This window comes from Heterodontus francisci, chromosome 15 (assembly GCF_036365525.1).
Source record: "Heterodontus francisci isolate sHetFra1 chromosome 15, sHetFra1.hap1, whole genome shotgun sequence".
In the NCBI taxonomy this organism is placed as follows: Eukaryota; Metazoa; Chordata; class Chondrichthyes; order Heterodontiformes; family Heterodontidae; genus Heterodontus; species Heterodontus francisci.
The window spans coordinates 96,134,473-96,155,453 of record NC_090385.1 but is presented as its reverse complement, the minus strand read 5'-3'; the positions used below and the strand labels follow the sequence as shown (position 1 = coordinate 96,155,453).

The 20,981-nt window shown below is 44.9% G+C and overlaps 1 protein-coding gene across 4 annotated transcripts in view; it reads right to left on the bottom strand.

The window, feature by feature from the left end:
• Positions 1-2,406: 2,406 nt before the first annotated feature.
• LOC137377812 (interferon-inducible GTPase 5-like) overlaps positions 2,407-20,981 on the bottom strand; it is a 31,633-nt gene continuing 13,058 nt past the window's right edge. For 2 of the 4 annotated variants that reach the window (XM_068047887.1, XM_068047886.1), the window contains 2 exons: positions 10,889-11,050; positions 2,407-6,189 (listed from right to left, as the gene is read on the bottom strand). In XM_068047887.1, the coding sequence (XP_067903988.1) occupies positions 4,959-6,189; positions 10,889-10,908 (1,251 nt within the window). In that variant the 5' untranslated portion in view covers positions 10,909-11,050 and the 3' untranslated portion in view covers positions 2,407-4,958. Of the gene's footprint in view, positions 6,190-6,541; positions 6,709-10,888; positions 11,051-20,981 lie in introns of all 4 variants that reach the window. The other 2 variants (XM_068047888.1, XM_068047889.1) reach the window with 2 other exon arrangements.

The window sequence follows — 20,981 nt, the reverse complement described above, 5'->3', positions numbered from 1 at the left end:
CATCAGTGCAAAAGGTAAGGCTGAAGCATTTCAACAATCTTCAGCCAGAAGTGTCGAGTGGATGATCCATTTTGGTCTCCTCCTGAAGTCCCCAGCATCACTGATGCCAGTCTTCAGCCAATTTGATTCATTCCGCGTGATATCAAGAAATGACAGAAGGCACTGGATACAGCAAAGGCTATGGGCCCTGACAACATTCCGGCAATAGTACTGAAGACCTGTGCTCCAGAAGATGCCTCGTCCCTAGCCAAGCTGTTCCAGTACAGTTACAACACTGGCATCTAACCTGCAATGTGGAAAATTGCCCAGGTATGTCCTCTACACAAAAAGCAGGACAAGTCCAACCCAGCCAATTACCGCCCCATCAGTCTACTCTCAATCATCAGTAAAGTGATGGAAGGTGTCATTGACCATGCTATCAAGTGGCACTTGCTTAGCAATAACCTGCCCAATGACGCTCAGTTTGGGTTCTGCCAGGGCCACTCAGCTCCTGACCTCATTACAGACTTGGTTCAAACATGGACAAAAGAGCTGAACTCAAGAGGTGAGCTGAGAGCGACTGCCATTGACATCATGGCGGCATTTGACCAAGTATAGCATCAAGGAGCCCTAGCAAAACTGAAGTTAATGGGAATCAGGGGGAAAATTCTCCGCTGGTTGGAGTCATACCTAGTGCAAAGGAAGATGATTATGGTTGTTGAAGTTCTCTCATTTCAGCTCCAAGACATCACTGCAGGAGTTCCTGTGGGTAGTGTCCTAGGCCCAACCATCTTCGGCTGCTTCATCAATGACCTGCCTTCAATCACAAGGTCAGAAGTTGGGTTGTTCGCTGATGATTGCACAATGTTCAGCACCATTCGTGACTCCTCAGACACTGAAGCAGTCCGTGTAGAAATGCAGCAAGACCTGGACAATATCTAGGCTTAGTCAGATAAGTGGCAAGTAACATTCATGCCACAAAAGTGCCAGGCAATGACCATCTCCAACAGGAGAAAGTCTGACCATCTCCAACAAAAGAGAGATTCTAACCATCTCCCTTTGACATTCAATGGCATTACAATCGCTGCATCCTCCTCTATCAACATCCTAGGGGTTACCGTTGACCAGAAACTGAGCAGGACCAGCCATATAAATAACAAGGCTACAAGGGTAGGAATCTTGCGGTGAGTAACTCACTTCCCAACTCCCCAAAGGCTGTGCACCAAATACAAGCCACAAGTCAGGAGTGTGATGGAATACTCTCCACTTTCCTGGATGGGTGAAGCTCCAACAACACAAGAAGCTTGACACCATCCAGGACAAAGCAGCCTGCTTGACCGGAACCCCATCCACAAATATTTACTCCCTCCAGCACTGATGCACAGTGGCAGCAGTGTGGACCATCTACAAGATGCACTGCAGCAACACACCAAGGCTCCCTAGACAGCACCTTCCAAACCCACGACCTCTACCACCTCAAAGGACAAGGGCAGCAGACTCATGGGAACACCACCATCTGCAAGTTTCCCTCCAGGTCACCCACCGCCCTGACTTGGAACTATATCGCCCTTCCTTCACTGTTGCTGGGTCAAAATCCTGGAACTCCCTTCCTTACAGCACTGTGGATGTACCCACATGGACTGCAGTGGTTCAGGAATGCATCTCACCACCACCTTCTCAAGGGCAATTAGGGATGGGCAATAAATGCTGGCCTGTCCAGTGACACCCACTTCCTCACGAAGATTATCTCGCTGGTAGCTTGTTTAAACTATTATTAATCCACGCCTTTTGACCTGCTTTGTGCGAATACACTTATTAATTCACTTACTGTTATACTTACCTTGAGAGTAAATAAGGAGAAATGGTTCCAGTGTCAGAAGGGCTTGTAATCAGAGAGCAGTGAAATAAGATGATTGGCAAAGAACCAGAAGCAACATGAGGATTTTTTTTTTCCCCAAAGCAAGTTGTTGTGATCTGGAATGTAATGCCTTAAGCAGTTCATGAAGATGGAAGCCGATTCATTAGTAACATTTAAAAGAGAATTGAAGGAGAAAAAAGCGCAGGTTATGCAGAAAGAGCAGGGAAGTGGGATTAATTGGAAAAGTCCAAAAAAGCTGGCACAGGTATGATGTCCTGAAAATCTTCCTTCTGTGCTGTATTTTTATTTTTAAATGAAGAATGATCTGTAAAACTAGCACAGCTGCAAGAAAGTCTGGATCTTCAATCATTGTTTTCAGATCCCTTCCAATCAGTGCCACAGCTACACCAGGTCTTCAAGTTACAAACATCTCTAAAGTAACAATGTCCAGCTCACCTTCCCCTATACTTTCCTGTTCAGTTCTTCCAACACTCTCTGTGGATGTCCTACCCTGCATTCTTGCTTCAATGTAATTAATGATAAATAAATACTCAGCACAATCTGCAAGATGAGGTTCTGGGCATTTATTGCATCCATTGCTGGTGTGTGGATATTACCTGCCTGAGTTGACACAGTATTGCCTTACAGCAATGTTTGCACTGTCGAATCCGATTCACTGTGTCCCACAACACCGATTTTACAAAGCAGTGACATATAATACATTTCTCCAGGGCAAACAACACTGCATTTATATTTAGAATATATTGTGGTATCATTACATTGTTCATCAGTTTCACTTGGTCAGATTACAATCAGTCCTGAAAATAACAGATAAACATAAAGTTCACAATTAATACAGCAAAATGTTTGCATTTATATAGCGCCTTTAGCATAGCAAATATCCCGCAGTACAATTATTGATTAACAAGATTGATACTTCTGAATATATGTTAATTAAGTTCAATTGATCTGTCAGAATCACAGTAATGCATAGTATAGAATAAATGTACAATATATCACATCAGTAACATCAATCTGTTGTTCATATCACTGATTTTGCAGGACACAAGGTTCCAGTGAGTTGATGTAACACACTCCCACACCTCTCCTCCCACAGTAACTGATCATTTTCTGCTGCTTCTGACAGATCATTTTCTTCTCCCTCTTCCCAGCCAGCTGCAGCTGATGTGTCGGCCATCATTCTGACACTGAGCTTCAGTCAGTTTCCTGACCAATCATAATGATGGACATCGGTGACACTGCCATTGAGTGTCTGCAAGGTACTGGCTGCTTTTGTTACTCTCCCTTCTACTGGTCAGGTGGTTGTCATTGGCGACTGCCCCTGGAGAGCGCAGACCCAAGTCACAGTGTCTATGGCCAGTCAGAACATCATAAGGCATCGCTCCTCAATGGATTTGAAATGGCTTTGTGTTGTTGTCCATCATTTTTCTTTTCACAAAGTACTGACAGAAAAAGTGCAATTCATTGTCTGTCTCAGCAATACTCAAAGTACTTTACATCTCTCAGTTAAATGTCTACAGTCCACAGATTTCCCACATTCCCATCTCCGGAGCTCTACATGACTCTCAGCTCTTTGATACTTCTGAATATATGTTAATTAATTTCAATTGATCTATCAGAATCACAGTAAAGCACAGTATAGAATAAAAGTACAATATATCACATCAGTAACATCAATCTGTTGTTCATATCACTGATTTTGCAGTACACAATGTTCCAATGAGTTGATGTAACACACTTCCACACCTCTCCCTGTGAGGAAGACAGGGAATAACAAAAGTAACAGATTTTCAGGTGCATTTCCTCAACACCCTGAGTTCTTCAGCAGCATTGGAAAACTTTCCCACCCCAGGAAAGATCTGCTCCCTCGGCACTCACTGGGATAGAGGGACTGAGAAATATTTAGACATCCTGCTGAGTCAGATGTTTCAAAACACTTTATAGTCAATTAGAGAACTTGGAAGTGTAATCACCGTTCTAATGTAGAAGGAAAAAGGAAGAGGGAGGGCCTATATGAATGTGGTCTAAATGAGTGGGTCTGTATGAGGGGCATTCTGTATGAGTGGCCATTTATATCTGTGTCAGTCTCCATGAGGGATGGATGGTCTTTGTTCTTCTGACAACATGAATCTGAAACATTAACTCTGTTTCCCTCTCCACAGATACTGCCTGATCTGCTGAGTATTTCCAGCATTTTCTATTTTTATTTCAGATTTCCAGCATCTGCAGTATTTTGCTTTTGTGTTAGCCTGATCCTGACCCCTCTTCTCTGCTGTCTCATTACCTGAAGCTACTGCTTCTCAGGCAAAATAAGATTGAATAGAACTGTGGAGAATTCAAAAGCTACAGAGAATTAATCCCTTCTCAGAAAGATAGTGCTTGATGCAGCATTGGGTCTAAAGCCAAGACTTGGAGGGATTTCCGGGGAGGTGTTGGAAGATTTTAATAGCATTGGAAAATGGACTTGCCTCTTAATAAGTGTCTGTATTGTTTATCGAGGACACTGGCAATAAATTGCAAAGTTGACGTAATCACCTATTATGAATATAACAGTGAGAAAAAGGAACCAATATGAAAATTACCAACAATCAGAGAATCAAGCATACTGTATCAGTGGGTTTATCTCCACTGTAAACTGATGATTGTCCATTTCAGTAATTATATTCTTGCTGTGCATCAAACAGGAACATCACAGAGAAGGGGCTGGACATGGGAATTAAATCCATCACAATCACTTGAAGAATACAGACATTTCTGGCTGCAGGCATGATGGGCCGAATGGTCACATACTGTGCTGTATGATTCGATGATTCTCGGAACAGGATAGATTGTTTTTTTATTCTGTTTAATGAAGGGAAATGCCTGGGTGCAGTGTGTGTGTGAAATTGAGTGGAATCTTTTTAAATTCTCACGCCTCGATTTCTCTTCTCAGATCACATCCAGGTAAAACTTTCACCAAACACTGTACCATGAAAACCTTTCCCTGACATGAGTGAGGAATATTTCCAGGAATGAGTTTAGTAAAAAGGAAATATTGTAGAATAGAATTCCGGCACTGATCAGTGTTAGACCCCTTTAATATATCAGCTCCAGTATTGACTCACTGGATTGGTGTTTGGTGTCGATCATTTTCATCAGTCCCAAGTGCAGCCTTCACCACTCTCTGTGCATTCTCTGTAAGATCATCCAGTGCACCACTCAGCAGCTTGTAGGTCATAAGAAATGATGATCCTGCTCCAAAGATGGAACCAATGACTGGTATAATATCGAGGGCGAGCTCTAGTGCTGAAATGATGACAGCAGCGGCTCCCCACTGTAATCTGTTAATTACATCAGGAGTTATTTCACCCAGCAGGGGGGTTTTCACCACTGCTTTCAGATCTTCTACAGGTTTCCCTGCCATGTTGGCCAGTCTTTGAAGAGAGGCATCATCCAGACTCAGACATTTACGGAAATTTATTATTCCTCCAATCAGTATCGCCATGTCACAAGCAAGGGAGACACCAGGAACTGGCACTGCTCCCAATACTCCAGAAAGTGTTGCAAACATCCAGACTCGTTTCTTTAGCTCTTTCTTTTTCTTCTCTACAATCTCTAAATTTAGGTTTGGAAGGGCCAGAATGAATATACTTTTCTTTATATTCGGAAGATCATCTTCAAGAGCTTTCTTTAACAGATTAAAATCATACAAATTCAGATCAAAGCTCGATATCAGGAAAACAGTGGGTGATGGGATCCCTGCTTTCTCTAACTTGCTGACACAGTCATTCCTGATCTTTCTCAGTTCTTCTTCTTCATTAAATTTAATCCCTTCCTTTCTCATTGAATCGAGATCATTATCAATTTTAGATCGAACAAAGTAGAAATTCTTCTTCAACCGTTTCATCTCTTTGGCCAGTTTTACATCATTCTCTGTGAATCGGCAGCCTGAGGTAATGATGAAGAAATCATATCTTTTCAAATTCATTTCCCTCAGGTATTTATTTGCTGGGAATTTTGTCGTTCCAATTCCTGGCAGGTCCCAGAAAGAAACATTAGGCAGGTTGGGATGTTTGTATCCAGATAGTTTCATTGTGCTTTCTGTGGTTCCAGATAAAGCTGCTCCCACATCACCTCTCTTCAGCTCTCTCATAGCATTGATGAAGGTGGATTTCCCTGTGCCTGCTTCTCCTGTCACTGCAATGTTAAGCTCGGTATTGTCCAGCTCATTTATCTTCTTCTGTATCAGTGCTTTAATCTTTTCCACCCCACCTGTTTCGAAATCAGATTTCAGTTTGTTGAGCTCTTGCTGAGTGAAGAATGAAGGGTTTGAATTCTGATCCATCTGCTCTCTGAAAGGAAACATTTCACATGATATTTTACACCAGACTAGACTTGCATTTATACAGCACATTCTCACATCTTCAGCACCTCCCCACACACTTCGCATCTAATTACAGATGAAGTATAATCATTACTATTACGTTGCTGAATGTGACAGCTGATTTATATGCAGCAAGGTCCCACAATGTACAATGAGATGAATGACCAGTTAAATTGTGTTTCCATGAAGGTAACCTCCCTTCCTTTAACTGATGGATCCTTTAGATCTGGGTCCTGAACTATCACAGCTGAGGAGGGGTATCTCCTCTCCCCCTGGAAAGCAGTACTGCCCCTCATCTACCTCCCCAAGTTTCTCCTCACCACTTGTCCTCAGTGCATCATCATGTAGTTTCCCCTGAGTTGACTAAGCTCGACCGAACAGGTGTCTCTCAATGCTCGTATGCACTGATGGTCTTGCTAAAGTGAGGGTTGAAAGAAGCGGAAACAGAGGCCCGGGTTCTTGAGGCCGCTCTTCCTCTGCTGAAGGTCTGAAGAGGATGAGACGTTAACAGAGATGCATGAGCTGCAGAATTGCCAGTACACTCTGATTACAAGTGATGAAACTGAGCAATGTTAATATATTGCAATGACAGGTTGTACTAAGAACAAAGAAAAAGAACAAAGAAAATTACAGCACAGGAACAGGCCCTTCGGCACTCCAAGCCTGCGCCGATCCAGATCCTCTATCTAAACCTGTCGCCTATTTTCTAAGGGTCTGTATCTCTTTGCTTACTGCCCATTCATGTATCTGTCCAGATACATCTTAAAAGACGCTATCGTGTCCGCGTCTACCACCTCCGCTGGCAACGCGTTCCAGTCACCCACCACCCTCTGCGTAAAGAACTTTCCACGCATATCCCCCCTAAATTTTTCCCCTCTCACTTTGAACTCGTGACCCCTAGTAATTGAATCCCCCACTCTGGGAAAAAGCTTCTTGCCATCCACCCTGTCTATACCTCTCATGATTTTGTACACCTCAATCAGGTCCCCCCTCAACCTCCGTCTTTCTAATGAAAATAATCCTAATCTACTCAACCTCTCTTCGCAGCTAGCACCCTCCATACCAGGCAACATCCTGGTGAACCTCCTCTGTACCCTCTCCAAAGCATCCACATCCTTTTGGTAATGTGGCGACCAGAACTGCACGCAGTATTCCAAATGTGGCCGAACCAAAGTCCTATACAACTGTAACATGACCTGCCAACTCTTGTACTCAATACACCGTCTGATGAAGGAAAGCATGCCGTATGCCCTCTTGACCACTCTATTGACCTGCGTTGCCACCTTCAGGGAACAATGGACTTGAACACCCAAATCTCTCTGTACATCAATTTTCCCCAGGACTTTTCCATTTACTGTATAGTTCACTCTTGAATTGGATCTTCTAAGATGCATCACCTCGCATTTTCCCTGATTGAACTCCATCTGCCATTTCTCTGCCCAACTCTCCAATCTATCTATATTCTGCTGTATTCTCTGACAGTCCCCTTCACTATCTGCTACTCCACCAATCTTAGTGTCGTCTGCAAACTTGCTAATCAGACCACCTTTACTTTCCTCCAAATCATTTATGTATATCACAAACAACAGTGGTCCCAGCACGGATCCCTGTGGAACACCACTGGTCACACGTCTCCATTTTGAGAAACTCCCTTCCACTGCTACTCTCTGTCTCCTGTTGCCCAGCCAGTTCTTTATCCATCTAGCTAGTACACCCTGGACCGCATGTGACTTCACTTTCGCCATCAGCCTACCAAGGGGAACCTTATCAAACGCCTTACTGAAGTCCATGTATATGACATCTACAGCCCATCCCTCATCAATCAACTTTGTCACTTCCTCAAAGAATTCTATTAAGTTGGTAAGACATGACCTTCCCTGCACAAAACCATGTTGCCTATCACTGATAAGACCATTTTCTTCCAAATGGGAATAGATCCTATCCCTCAGTATCTTCTCCAGCAGCTTCCCTACCACTGACGTCAGACTCACCGGTCTATAATTACCTGGATTTTCTCTGCTATCATTCTTAAACAAGGGGACAACATTAGCAATTCTCCAGTCCTCCGGGACCTCAACCGTGTTTAAGGATGCTGCAAAGATATCTGTTAAGGCCCCAGCTATTTCCTCTCTCGCTTCCCTCAGTAACCTGGGATAGATCCCATCCGGACCTGGGGACTTGTCCACCTTAATGCCTTTTAGAATACCCAACACTTCCTCCCTCCTTATGCCGACTTGACCGAGAGTAATCAAACATCTGTCCCTAACCTCAACATCTGTCATGTCCATCTCCTCCGTGAATACCGATGCAAAGTACTCGTTTAGAATCTCACCCATTTTCTCTGACTCTACGCATAACTTTCCTCCTTTGTCCTTGAGTGGGCCAATCCTTTCTCTAGTTACCCTCTTGCTCCTTATATATGAGTAAAAGGCTTTGGGATTTTCCTTAACCCTGTTTGCTAAAGATATTTCATGACCGCTTTTAGCGCTCTTAATTCCTCGTTTCAGATTGGTCCGACATTCCCGATATTCTTTCAAAGCTTCGTCTTTCTTCAGCCTCCTAGACCTTATGTATGCTTCCTTTTTCCTCTTAGCTAGTCTCACAATTTCACCTGTTATCCATGGTTCCCTAATCTTGCCATTTCTATCCCTCATTTTCACAGGAACATGTCTCTCCTGCACGCTAATCAACCTCTCTTTAAAAGCCTCCCACATATCAAATGTGGATTTACCTTCAAACAGCTGCTCCCAATCTACATTCCCCAGCTCCTGCCGAATTTTGGTATAGTTGGCCTTCCCCCAATTTAGCACTCTTCCTTTGGGACCACTCTCGTCTTTGTCCATGAGTATTCTAAAACTTACGGAATTGTGATCACTATTCCCAAAGTAGTCCCCTACTGAAACTTCAACCACCTGGCCGGGCTCATTCCCCAACACCAGGTCCAGTATGGCCCCTTCCCGAGTTGGACTATTTACATACTGCTCTAGAAAACCCTCCTGGATGCTCCTTACAAATTCTGCTCCATCTAGACCTCTAACACTAAGTGAATCCCAGTCAATGTTGGGAAAATTAAAGTCTCCTATCACCACCACGCTGTTGCTCCTACATCTTTCCATAATCTGTTTACATATTTGTACCTCTATCTCACGCTCGCTGTTGGGAGGCCTGTAGTACAGCCCCAACATTGTTACCGCACCCTTCCTATTTCTGAGTTCTGCCCATATTGCCTCACTGTTCGAGTCCTCCCTAGTGCCCTCTTTCAGCACAGCTGTGATATCCTCTTTGACCAGCCCTTTTACCTCCCTCTCTATCCCGCCTGAAGCATCGATATCCTGGGATATTTAGTTGCCAATCATGCCCTTCCCTCAACCAATTCTCAGTAATAGCAATAACATCATACTCCCAGGTACTACTCCAAGCCCTAAGTTCATCTGCCTTACCTACTACACTTCTTGCATTAAAACAAATGCACCTCAGACCACCAGTCCCTTTGCGTTCATCATCTGCTCCCTGCCTACTCTTTCCCTTAGTCACGCTGACTTCATTATCTAGTTCCTTACAGTCTTTAGTTACTGCCTCCTTACTGTCCACTGACCTCCTCATTTGGTTCCCATCCCCCTGCCACATTAGTTTAAACCCTCCCCAACAGCGTTAGCAAAAGCACCCCCAAGGACATTGGTTCCAGTCCGGCCCAGGTGTAGACCATCCAATTTGTAATAGTCCCACCTCCCCCAGAACCGGTCCCAATGTCCCAAAAATCTGAACCCCTCCCTCCTGCACCATCTCTCAAGCCACGCATTCATCCTGACTATTCTTTCATTTCTACTCTGACTATCACGTGGCAATGGTAGCAATCCTGAGATTACTACCTCTGAGGTCCTACTTTTTAAGTTGGCTCCTAACTCCCTAAATTCTGCTTGTAGGACCTCATCCCGTTTTTTACCAATATCATTGGTGCCTATGTGCACAACGACAACTGGCTGTTCACCCTCCCCCTTCAGAATGTTCTGCAGCCGATCTGAGACATCCCTGACCCGTGCACCTGGGAGGCAACATACCATTCGGGAGTCTCATTTTCGACCACAGAACCGCCTATCTACTCCCCTTACAATCGAATCCCCTGTGGCTATACCCCTTCCACTCTTTTTCCCAGCTTCTGAACAGCAGAGCCAGCCACGGTGCCATGAACCTGGCTACTGCTGCCTTCCCCTGGTGAGCCATCTCCCTCAACAGTATCCAAAACGGTATGCCTGTTTTGGAGGGAGATGACCGCAGGGGACACCTGCGCTGCCTTCCTGCTCTTTCTCTGCCTTTTGGTCACCCATTCCCTTTCTCCCTCAGCAATCCTAATCTGCGGTGTGACCAATTCGCTAAACGTGCTATCCACTACCTCCTCAGCATCGCGGATACTCCAAAGTGAGTCCATCCGCAGCTCCAGAGCCGTCATGCGGTCTAACAAGAGGTGCAGCTGGACACACTTCCCGCACGTGAAGGAGTCAGGGACATCAGCCGTGTCCCTGAGCTCCCACATTGAGCAAGAGGAGCATAACACGGGTCTGAGATCTCCTGCCATTTTTAATCTTAAACTTAACTTCGTCTTAAACTTAGATAAATGAAAAAGGAAGAAGGAACTGAACAGACACAATACGAGGAGTTTCTTGACCAACCTGGAGCTGGCACTTCCCATCCTCCTTCTCTGTCTCTCGCTGCTTGCTCCGTGTGACTGTCCAGCGATTCCAAAACTTTGTTCTTAGAAAGGGAGAGAGATCAGAGGCTTGTGACTCCTCCCCCGATGACACTTCTTGATCTTTGTTGTGTTTCTTTTTCTCCTTTCAGGGGAAAGTAGAGAGTGTGAGTGGAGGCACTTTATTTGCTATCAGATAACATACAAGACTGGTGTGAGTAATCATACTTAATCAGAGTGAGAACAGATGCAGGAAGCTAGAAAATACCAAGTGGAGTTTTTTCACATCTTCACTGAGTCAGACTGTGAGGGAAGCAATGGGATGTGAAGACTCTCGTGTTTCCTCCTCAATTTCAGGGAAGTAGCACCTGATGTGGACACAGAGAGGGCAAGCTGACTGGAAATGGAAAACATGGAGCCAGATTTTATTGTAAAAATAATGGTGACTGAACAACATACGATGTTATTAATGTACAAATCAGCCAGCAACTTGTAGCGAGATGGAACTACCCCATGAATTGCGAATCATCACAAGTTGCTGCTGGTTATCATCACTCCATCATTAGCTTCATGAAAATGGCATCTCGTGCTTCACTTCCCTGTGAGTTTCACAAAATTGCTGCAATTTGTACATTCATTGTTCATTAATGACATTATAATTGAAAATCAGGAAATGACTGACTTCCTAAATATTAACTTTTTACTGATCTTCATGATACAGGATAACATATCAAAAATGTCAGGAAAGCAAAAATAAATCAAGGGGAGGAACTTACTCTGTTTAATATAGAAAAAAAAGATAATGGAGAAAATAATGAGATTTGAAATAGACAAGTGTCCACGACCGAGTGCTTTCCAACTCAGAGGAGTAACTGAAGTAGATGAGGAAATTACAGATGATCTTCCCATCATCTTCCAAATCTCTTTTGATTAAGGAATTCTTCCAATGACTGTAAAATTGCAAATGACACTCCATTATATAAGGAGGATAAAAGAGATAATTATAGGCCCATTAATCCAATATCTGTTGTGGAGAAGTTACTGGAATAATCTGTTATTAGGGACAGAGTGACTTGGATAAACATGAACTGATCAGAGAAAGTCAGTTTGGATTTGTAAAGGATAAGTCATGTATAATGAATCATTTGATTTTTTTGAGGAGGTAACTAATGTGGTAGATAAGGGATAGTCTATGAATATTATTTATATGGACTTCCTGAAGGCAGTTGATAAGGTTCTATAAAATAGACTACTATCAAAATTAAGAGCACATGGAATTGGAGGCAACCTATTGACACTGATAGGGAATTGGCTAGGAAGTAGGAGACAGAGAGTAGGGATAATGGGTATGAGCTTAATTTGGCAGGATGTTACTAGTGATGTCTTAGGAACAGAGTGTTATGACCAGGTGAGAAAGATGTCGAGGGTTCACTCTCAGCCTTCACCTGGTCTTACCATAATAGGGTTTAATTTTAAAAACACCGTGTTTTTAGCTCCCTCTTGGTGAATCCTTGTTCACTGTTTTCCAATTATAAGGCAAAGAAACCAGTACAAAAAGGTTATCTTAAGTTTAAAGAAGAAAGGTTGAAATTTATTAAACTTAAACTTGAATTCTAATTCGGTTAACATCCACGCTCGCATGCATATGCGATACTCACATGCAAATAGAGACAGAAAAGAGCAGAAGAAATATCGTGGAAAAGTTTGAGGCAATATCTGAAGAGTTGTTGTTACGGTTCTTCGAGCTCACTATAGAGTCCTTGATTGGAGGTAGATCTTACAATAAGTTGGGGCCTCGTATTCTTCTTAAACCTTGTTCGATGTTGGAGACTTTTCTCTCTTGGGGTTCATGTGTCTTCAGTGGATTTGAAGTCCCGTGAGAAAGAGATGGGAGCAGACAGATAGGAGATGTCTTTTCAGTCCAGGAGCAAACAGACACTCTTGAGTTCAAACTGTTTGTACAATTCAGAAAAACCAGGTTGCCAAACAGGCTAGTCATTTGACCAGCTGGTCTGACCACGTCTGTTTGTATATTCGGCCATCCCAGCAGTCATCCTGAAATTTGAGCTCCCTCACCTTCAATGTCTGGTGCTCAAAGTCCATTGTGGGTTAAATTGGTTAATAGCCAAGGGCCTGTTGATTTTTTTAAACAAGTCCTTTCTTCACTTCGACAACAGTTTTCAAATCAATGTTCATATGACAAAATTAATATGCCTCATTATTGGCCGGATCATGGTTGATCATCCACTTCAAGGCCTTTTTCCCACACTAGCCCCATATCTCTTTATGTTATTGGTGTTTAGAAATCTTTCAATCTCTGATTTAAACATATGACTGACTGAGCTTCCACAACCCCCCGGGTAGAGAATTCCAAAGATTCACAACACTCTGAGTAAAGAAATTTCTCCTCATCTCGGTCCTAAATGGCTTCCCCCTTATTTTGAAATTGTGTCCCCTGGTTCTACACTCCCCAAGTAGGGGAAACATCTTACCTGCATCTATCCTCTCTATCCCTTTAAGTATTTTGTAGGTTTCAATGAGATCACCTCTTATTCTTCAAAACTCTAGAGAATACAGGCCCAATTTCCCCAATCTCTCTTCATAGGACAGTCCGGCCACCCCAGGAACAAGTCTGGTGAACCTTCATTGCACACCGTCTATGGAAATAATATCGTTCTTAAGATAAGGGCACCAAAACTGCACACAGTACTCCAAGTGAGGTCTAACTAAGGTTCGAGACAATTGAAGCAAGACTTCACTACTCCTGTACTCAAATCCTCTTTCATTAAAGGCTGACATACTGTGACGGAAATCACACCTGCCAAATGGAAACATATTAATTTTGTCCTGTGGAACACTAATGAAACATTTTTTTTTTACTGGTCATTGAACATAACTTTTTGCAATAGCCAAAGACCACAGAGTTGAAGAGTTGAAAGCATGTTTGCACATTTGCATTCTGAGAGACAGTTGAATAGAGAGACAATGGGAATGCTCACAGATTCAATTAACAAGACTGATCTGGGCAATCATGATAATCACCATTCTTTGTCTCTATCGAAGACCATGATTAAATCAGCTCCCCAGAGGAGACTGAATTGACACTGCAGACAGATGACCATGTGGTATGTCTGTCTGAAACTTTCTTTGGAAAGTTAGAGGACCCAGGGAATGAATTAAATGGATCTTTCCTAGCTGAGGCTCAGTGAGCTGACCCAGTATTGTGAGAGTTAGCACAGGCTGCCCAGTCTGAAAGTGAAGCAGAGGGAGTCCCTGATTGCTACTATTTAAAGAATGAGGTACTGATAAGGAAATACGAGGGCAAGAAGTGAGCAGCAGTTCACCAGTTAGTGGTGCCGCAGAGGTACTAGAAAGAAATATTATTAATGGCCCATGAGATTACAGTGGCTGTAAATGTCGTATATGACAAACCAAAGCCCGCATAAGACAGCAGCTTGATTGGCCAAAATCCACAAAGATGTGGTGGAGTACTGTAGGAGTTGCACATGTGCCAGGTTGAGAGGAAACCCCAACCTGTAGTGACATCTGCACTCCTATATCCTGTATTGACTTTTTGGAAACAAAGTGATTCCTGACAACACAGCCGGCCACTGACATCATCAGTCTGCGCCAAGGTTCGCACATGCTCCTGCTCTCTGCACGTGCACTACGTTCCAACTTGCCAGGACTGGTTAGAGTATGCGCCGATGACATCATCGCTTGACGTCGACATCTTCTGGCAACGCGCCTGGTCGGCCTCTGTGGATGCGCTTTCCGGTCGCTCCGCTCCTCACCCCACGCCCCCTCGCTGCTCTCTCCGGCCACTCCACTCTTTCCGCCCGCTCTGCTCCCCCCACCTTGCTGCCCTCTCCGGCCACTCCATTCCCCGCCCCTGGCCCGCTCGCTCCCCCACCGTTCCCCCCCCCCCCCCCCCACCATCCCCGGCCCGCTCCGTTCCCCCTGGTCCCTGGCCCGCTGCGCTCCGCTCTGCTCTGCTCCCCCCCATGCCCGGCCAGCTCCACTAAACCCCCCATCCCTGGCCCACTCCGCTCCCCCCCGACCCATTCGCTCGCTCATTCTCTCCCTCCGGCCATTGTGCTGCCATGTGCTTAGGTTAGGTTGCCTTCCTGTGATTATTTTAGCAGCGCCATCTTTAGTCCTGGCAGCTGCCTGAAGTCGCAGCCTGTGACGGTTTAGTGGCACATGCTGCATTTGCGCATGTACCACTGCAGCACCACCTAGTGGTAGCATTGTCAGTGGACGCAGCCTTTTGGAAATCCTCCAGAATTGTAATGGACCCCTGTCGGGAACAAAATAGGACAGACATGCGCAGGGCTGGCAAAAAGTTAAACAGGAAAGGGGGAAGAAAAGGACAAAGAGGACAGGTTAAAGAAGGTCCGAGAGGATTGGAAAATAAAAACCCCTACTGTCTGGTCAGCCAACTCCAAAAGGTTAGACAAACTAGACCCCACATCCTCCTATGTAAATGGAGACAACTGAAGCACCCTACCAGGGTTGCTAATAGCATTTGCAGAGATCTGCAGGGCCAAAGAAAGTCCTCAGACGGGCAGAGAAACCGATAGGGTGATGCCTCACCTAGTCAAAGTGCTGCAGGGGTGTACAGTAGAATCCGGACAAATACTTGCATGCAGGAATGTCCCAGAAAACAAGGGGTGGATTAGCAAAGAATTCATTCCCACTGACAGGAGAAAAGGGAACCAACAGCATTTGCATGACTCACCAGAGCACTGAAAGTGAGATCAGAGTGGATCCAGCCACTGCCGACTCCCATGATCAGAACTCCAAACCTGAGCTAATTAAATCTAACCATTCCCCTGCAGACCCCAACAGGAATAAAGGCACCCGAGACAATCATGGAAATGTACAAACCCCAAACCTCCCCAAAAATCACATATTTATTGGGATTCCCATTCCTAACCTATTACAGACTGATAGTGAAGAAACTTTAAACCCCTTGGGCAACACATAGCTATCTCAGACTCACCTCAACGAAAAAGGGGCAGGTCCAGGCATCACTGCTACAAAGGAAGGACAGGCTGAAACAATTTTAAGATTTATGAATGAATGAAAATGAATGAGAAATGCATGTGTGTTTTCCTGTATTTTCTCTTCCTTCTAATTTATAATGAAATGCTCCCCTAATGTCACATATAATTGACCAAGCGGTGGAGATGTGACAGAGACCACACCTGCCAAATTGAAACATATTAGTTTCATCATATGGGACACTACTGAAACATTTTTTTTTAATGGACATTGCACATAACTTGTTTAAAAAAGACCACAGAGTTGAAAAGCTGAAAGCATGTTTGCACATTTGCATTCGGAGAGACAGTTGAATAAAGAGACAATGAGAGTGCTCACGGATTCAATTAACAAGATTGATCTGGGCAATCATGATAATCAACATTCTTTGTCACTGTCAGAGCCTGAACTTCACACCCCACCAAGTGTCACTGGAGAACTTTGACAATCAGCAACCCTCCCAGAAAATGCTGTTTCAAACAAAGAGATGGTCACATGACTTACCTGCTGACCAGACTGGGGACTGTTTGAATTGTGCCTCACAGAAAGGTTTTTGAGACTGCAACTGAACTCAAAGGAGATCCCAGCAAAATCCCAGGAAAGCCATGGTGACAGCACCAGCCTTTAGACAGAGCACCTTTTCGGCCTTCCGGTACCACAGAAGCAAGTTGGAAATTTTGCACTGGGCCCTGGCGAGAACCACAAGACCTGAACTTCAACCAAGGACTTTACAGCAAAAACAAAAGACAGTAACTGAATTCCATTTATTGCCAACCCTACTTCAACACCCACCCCCCTGCAATTCTTTCTCTCCCTCTGTGTCTATTTGTATGTGTGTTTATCTCATAAGCATGCTAGCGTGGTTGCATTGCGTATTTTAGCTATTTTAGCCGTGTTAGAGTGATGAGGCGAATAAACTTACTTCCTTCTTATTTAAACTTAAGAAAACCAATCCGATTGGACCATTTGCAATTACAATTAGAGAGCAGTGGGCAAAGACTCACTGAGGTGGTAAGATAAAAACACAGTGTTTTAAAAAAATAAACCCTGTTACGGCCAAACCAGGATAGGGGCAAGAGGGGAGCCTGCTATCCCTGCCTCACCCGGTCGTAACAATGCCATTAGCCTTCCTAATTGCTTGCTGCACCTACATCTTAGCTTTCACTGAGTAATTGATGAGACAACCAGGTCCCATTTGTACACCTACACTTTCTAATCTCTTACCGTTTAAGAAATACTCTGCACATCTGCTCCCACTACCAAAGTGGATAACCTCACATTTTTCCACATTATATTCATCTGCCATGATCTGGCCTGCTCACTAAGTCCGTCAAAATCCCCTTGAAGCCGCTTTGCATCTTCCTCACAGCACACATTCCCCCTAGTTTGTGTCATCCGTGAACTTGGAAATGTTACATTTGGTTCCCACATCCAAATCATTGATATATAATGTGAACAGCTGAGGCCCTGAAGTACTGATCCCTGCGGTATCCCACTAGTCACAGCCTGCCAACCTGAGAATGAACCATTTATTCCTAATTTCTGTTTTCTGCCTATTAACCAATCCTTAATCCATGACAGTATGTTACCTCCTATCCCATGTGCTTTAATTTTGCTAACCAACCTCCTGTTGGGGACTTTATCAAAAGCCTTCTGAAAGTCCACGTATACTATGTCCATCGACTCCCCTTTCTATCAATTCTGTTAGTAACAGCCTCAAAAAACTCCAACAGGTTTGTCAAACATGATTTCCCATTCACAAATCCATGTTGACTATGCCCTATCAGATCATTATTATCCATGTGTCCATTTATCACATTCTTTTGAATAGATTCTAGCATTTTCCCAACTACTGATGTAAGTCTAACAGGTCTGCGAACAGGTCTGTAGTTCCCTGTTTTCTCTCTCCATCCTTCTTAAATAGTGTTCCATAGGGATCTGTCCTGGGACCTCAGCTTTTCATTATATTTATAAATAACTTAGATGTAGGGATACGGAGCCATATATCCAAGTTTGATGACAACACAAAGTTATGTGGCACAGCAAATTGTGTGAATGGGAGCAACAATTTGTAAAGGGACATCGACAGGCTTAGCAAGTGAGCAAAACTGTGGCAGAGTTCAAAGTGGGAAAATTGGACCTGATCCACTTTAGACCTAAGCAAGAGAGATCAGTGTATTTTCCAAATGTGGAAGCTAGGAAATGTGGAGGAGCAGAAAGACTCATCGGGCTGCATTTTGTGAAAGAGGTGAGGCTCCCAGTGCAGGCCGAGAAGGCTGGGGAGCCTTGCCTCAGCCTTTTCTTGTACACCCTCCTCCCCCACTGGAGTGATCTTCCAGTGTTTTGAAGGTGAAGTGTTCCGCACCAGGATCCCCGTCCCTTTAAAGACCAGGATCCCGCCTCCAAGATCTGCCAACCAATCACAGGTCCAGAAGCTCAGCAGTATCGGCAGCACCACCAGGAACGATGGCCACTGTCGGTACTGCAGAGGCCTTGGACCCAGGACCAGCACTGGAACCCCGGACCTCAGGTAAGTGAGGCGGGGTTGCTGGGGCCATTCTGGAAGATGCCAGTAAGGGTGCTGGGGGGTGGTCGTAAAGCCCAGGGGAGTGGGGTCCTGGGAGGGGCATTGCTTCCCAACCGGGGCCCTCCGTGAGCCACAGATTGTCCGTGAGGAGGGAACCCTCACAAGCCCGCAGAGAGCGCGCCTCATTTTACAAGGTGTCCTCGCTGCAGGGCAGAGGCACCCCTCCCCACCGCTGGTTAGATCCCAGCGATGGCAAAAAGAGGCGTTGCTTGGTGACAGGATAGAGACGGGCCTTCTAACGCCCAGCACCCATCCAGGGGGGCCCCAGAAAATCCAGCCCATAGAGTTACATGGAGTTTGCAGCAAAGATTCTCTAGCCAGCGGAAAAGCCTCTGGGAAGGACAGCATTACCCCTGAAATAATCAAGACTGCCAAGCCTGCTATACTCTCAGCGCTACATGAACTGCTTTGCCTGTGCTGGGACGAGGGAGCAGTACGTCAGGACATGCGCGATGCCAATATCATCACCCTCTATAAAAACAAAGGTGACCGCAGTGACTGCAACAGCTACCGTGGAATCTCCCTGCTCAGCATAGTGGGGAAAGCCTTTGCTCGAGTTGCTTTGAACAGGCTCCAGAAGCTGGCCGAGCGCGTCTACCCTGAGGCACAGTGTGGCTTTCATGCAGAGAGATCGACCATTGACATGCTGTTCTCCCTTCATCAGATACAGGAGAAATGCCGCGAACAACAGATGCCCCTCTACATTGCTTTCATTGATCTCACCAAAGCCTTTGACCTCGTCAGCAGACGTGGTCTCTTCAGACTACTAGATAAGATTGGATGTCCACCAAAGCTACTAAGTATCATCACCTCATTCCATGACAATATGAAAGGCACAATTCAACATAAACGGCACCTCATCAGACCCCTTTCCTATCCTGCAATGAATTTGGCCTAACCATCAGCCTCAAGAAAACGAACATCATGGGACAGGACTTCAGAAATGCTCCATCCATCAATATTGGCGACCACGCTCTGGAAGTGGTTCAAGAGATCACCTACCTAGGCTCAACTATCACCAGTAACCTGTCTCTCGATGCAGAAATCAACAAGCGCATGGGAAAGGCTTCCACTGCTATGTCCAGACTGGCCAAGGGAGTGTGGGAAAATGGCGCACTGACACGGAACACAAAAGTCCGAGTGTATCAAGCCTGTGTCCTCAGTACCTTGCTCTATGGCAGCGAGGCCTGGACAACGTATGTCAGCCAAGAGCGACGTCTCAATTCATTCCATCTTCGCTGTCTCCGGAGAATAATTGGCATCTGGTGGCAGGACCGTATCTCCAACACAGAAGTCCTCGAGGCGGCCAACACCCCCAGCTTATACACACGACTGAGTTAGTGGCGTTTGAGATGGCTTGGCCATGTGAGCCGCATGGAAGATGGCAGGATCCCCAAAGACACATTGTACAGCGAGCTCGCCACTGGTATCAGACCCACCGGCCGTCCATGTCGCCGCTTTAAAGACGTCTGCAAACACGACATGAAGTCCTGTGACATTGATCACAAGTCGTGGGAGTCAGTTGCCAGCATTCGCCAGAGCTGGCGGGCAGCCATAAAGGCGGGGCTAAAGTGTGGCGAGTCGAAGAGACTTAGCAGTTGGCAGGAAAAAAGACAGAAGCGCAAGGGGAGAGCCAACTGTGTAACAGCCCCGACAAACAATTGTTTCTGCAGCACCTGTGGAAGAGACTGTCACTCTAGAATTGCCCTTTATCACCACTCCAGGCGCTGCTCCACACACCACTGACCACCTCCAGGCGCTTACCCATTGTCTCTCGAGATACGGAGGCCAAAGAAGACAGCAAAGACACAGATCTTTCGGCCCAACTGTACTCTGCTCTTGTTTATGCTCCGCAAGAGCCTCCTCTCCCTATCAGCAGATGTAACTCCTTTATTCAAAGAGGGAGGGAGACAGAAAGCAGGAAACTGCAGGCCAGTTAGCTTAACATCTATCAGAGAGAAAAAGTTAGAAGCTATTAGAGACATTATAGCAGGGCGCTTAGAAAAATTCAAGGTAATCAGGCAGAGTCAACATGGTTTTGTGAAAGGGAAATCATGTTTCACCAATTTATTGGAGTTCATTGAAGAAGTAACGTGTGCTGTGGATAAAGGGGAACTGGTGGATGTACTGTACTTAGATTTCCAGAAGGTATTTCATAAGGTGCCACATCAAAGGTTACTGCGGAAAATAAAATCTCATGGTGTAGGGGGTAACATTTTGGCATGGATAGAAGATTGGCTAGCTAACAGGAAACAGAGAGTCGGCATAAATGGGTCATCTTCTGGTGCGCCACTGGTATCAGTGCTTTTTACAATTTATATCAATGACCTAGATGAAGGGACCGAAGGCATGATTGTTAAATTTGATGATGACACGATAGGTAGGAAAGTAGGTTGTGAAGAGGACATAAGGAGGTTACAAAGGGATAATAGATAGGTTAAGT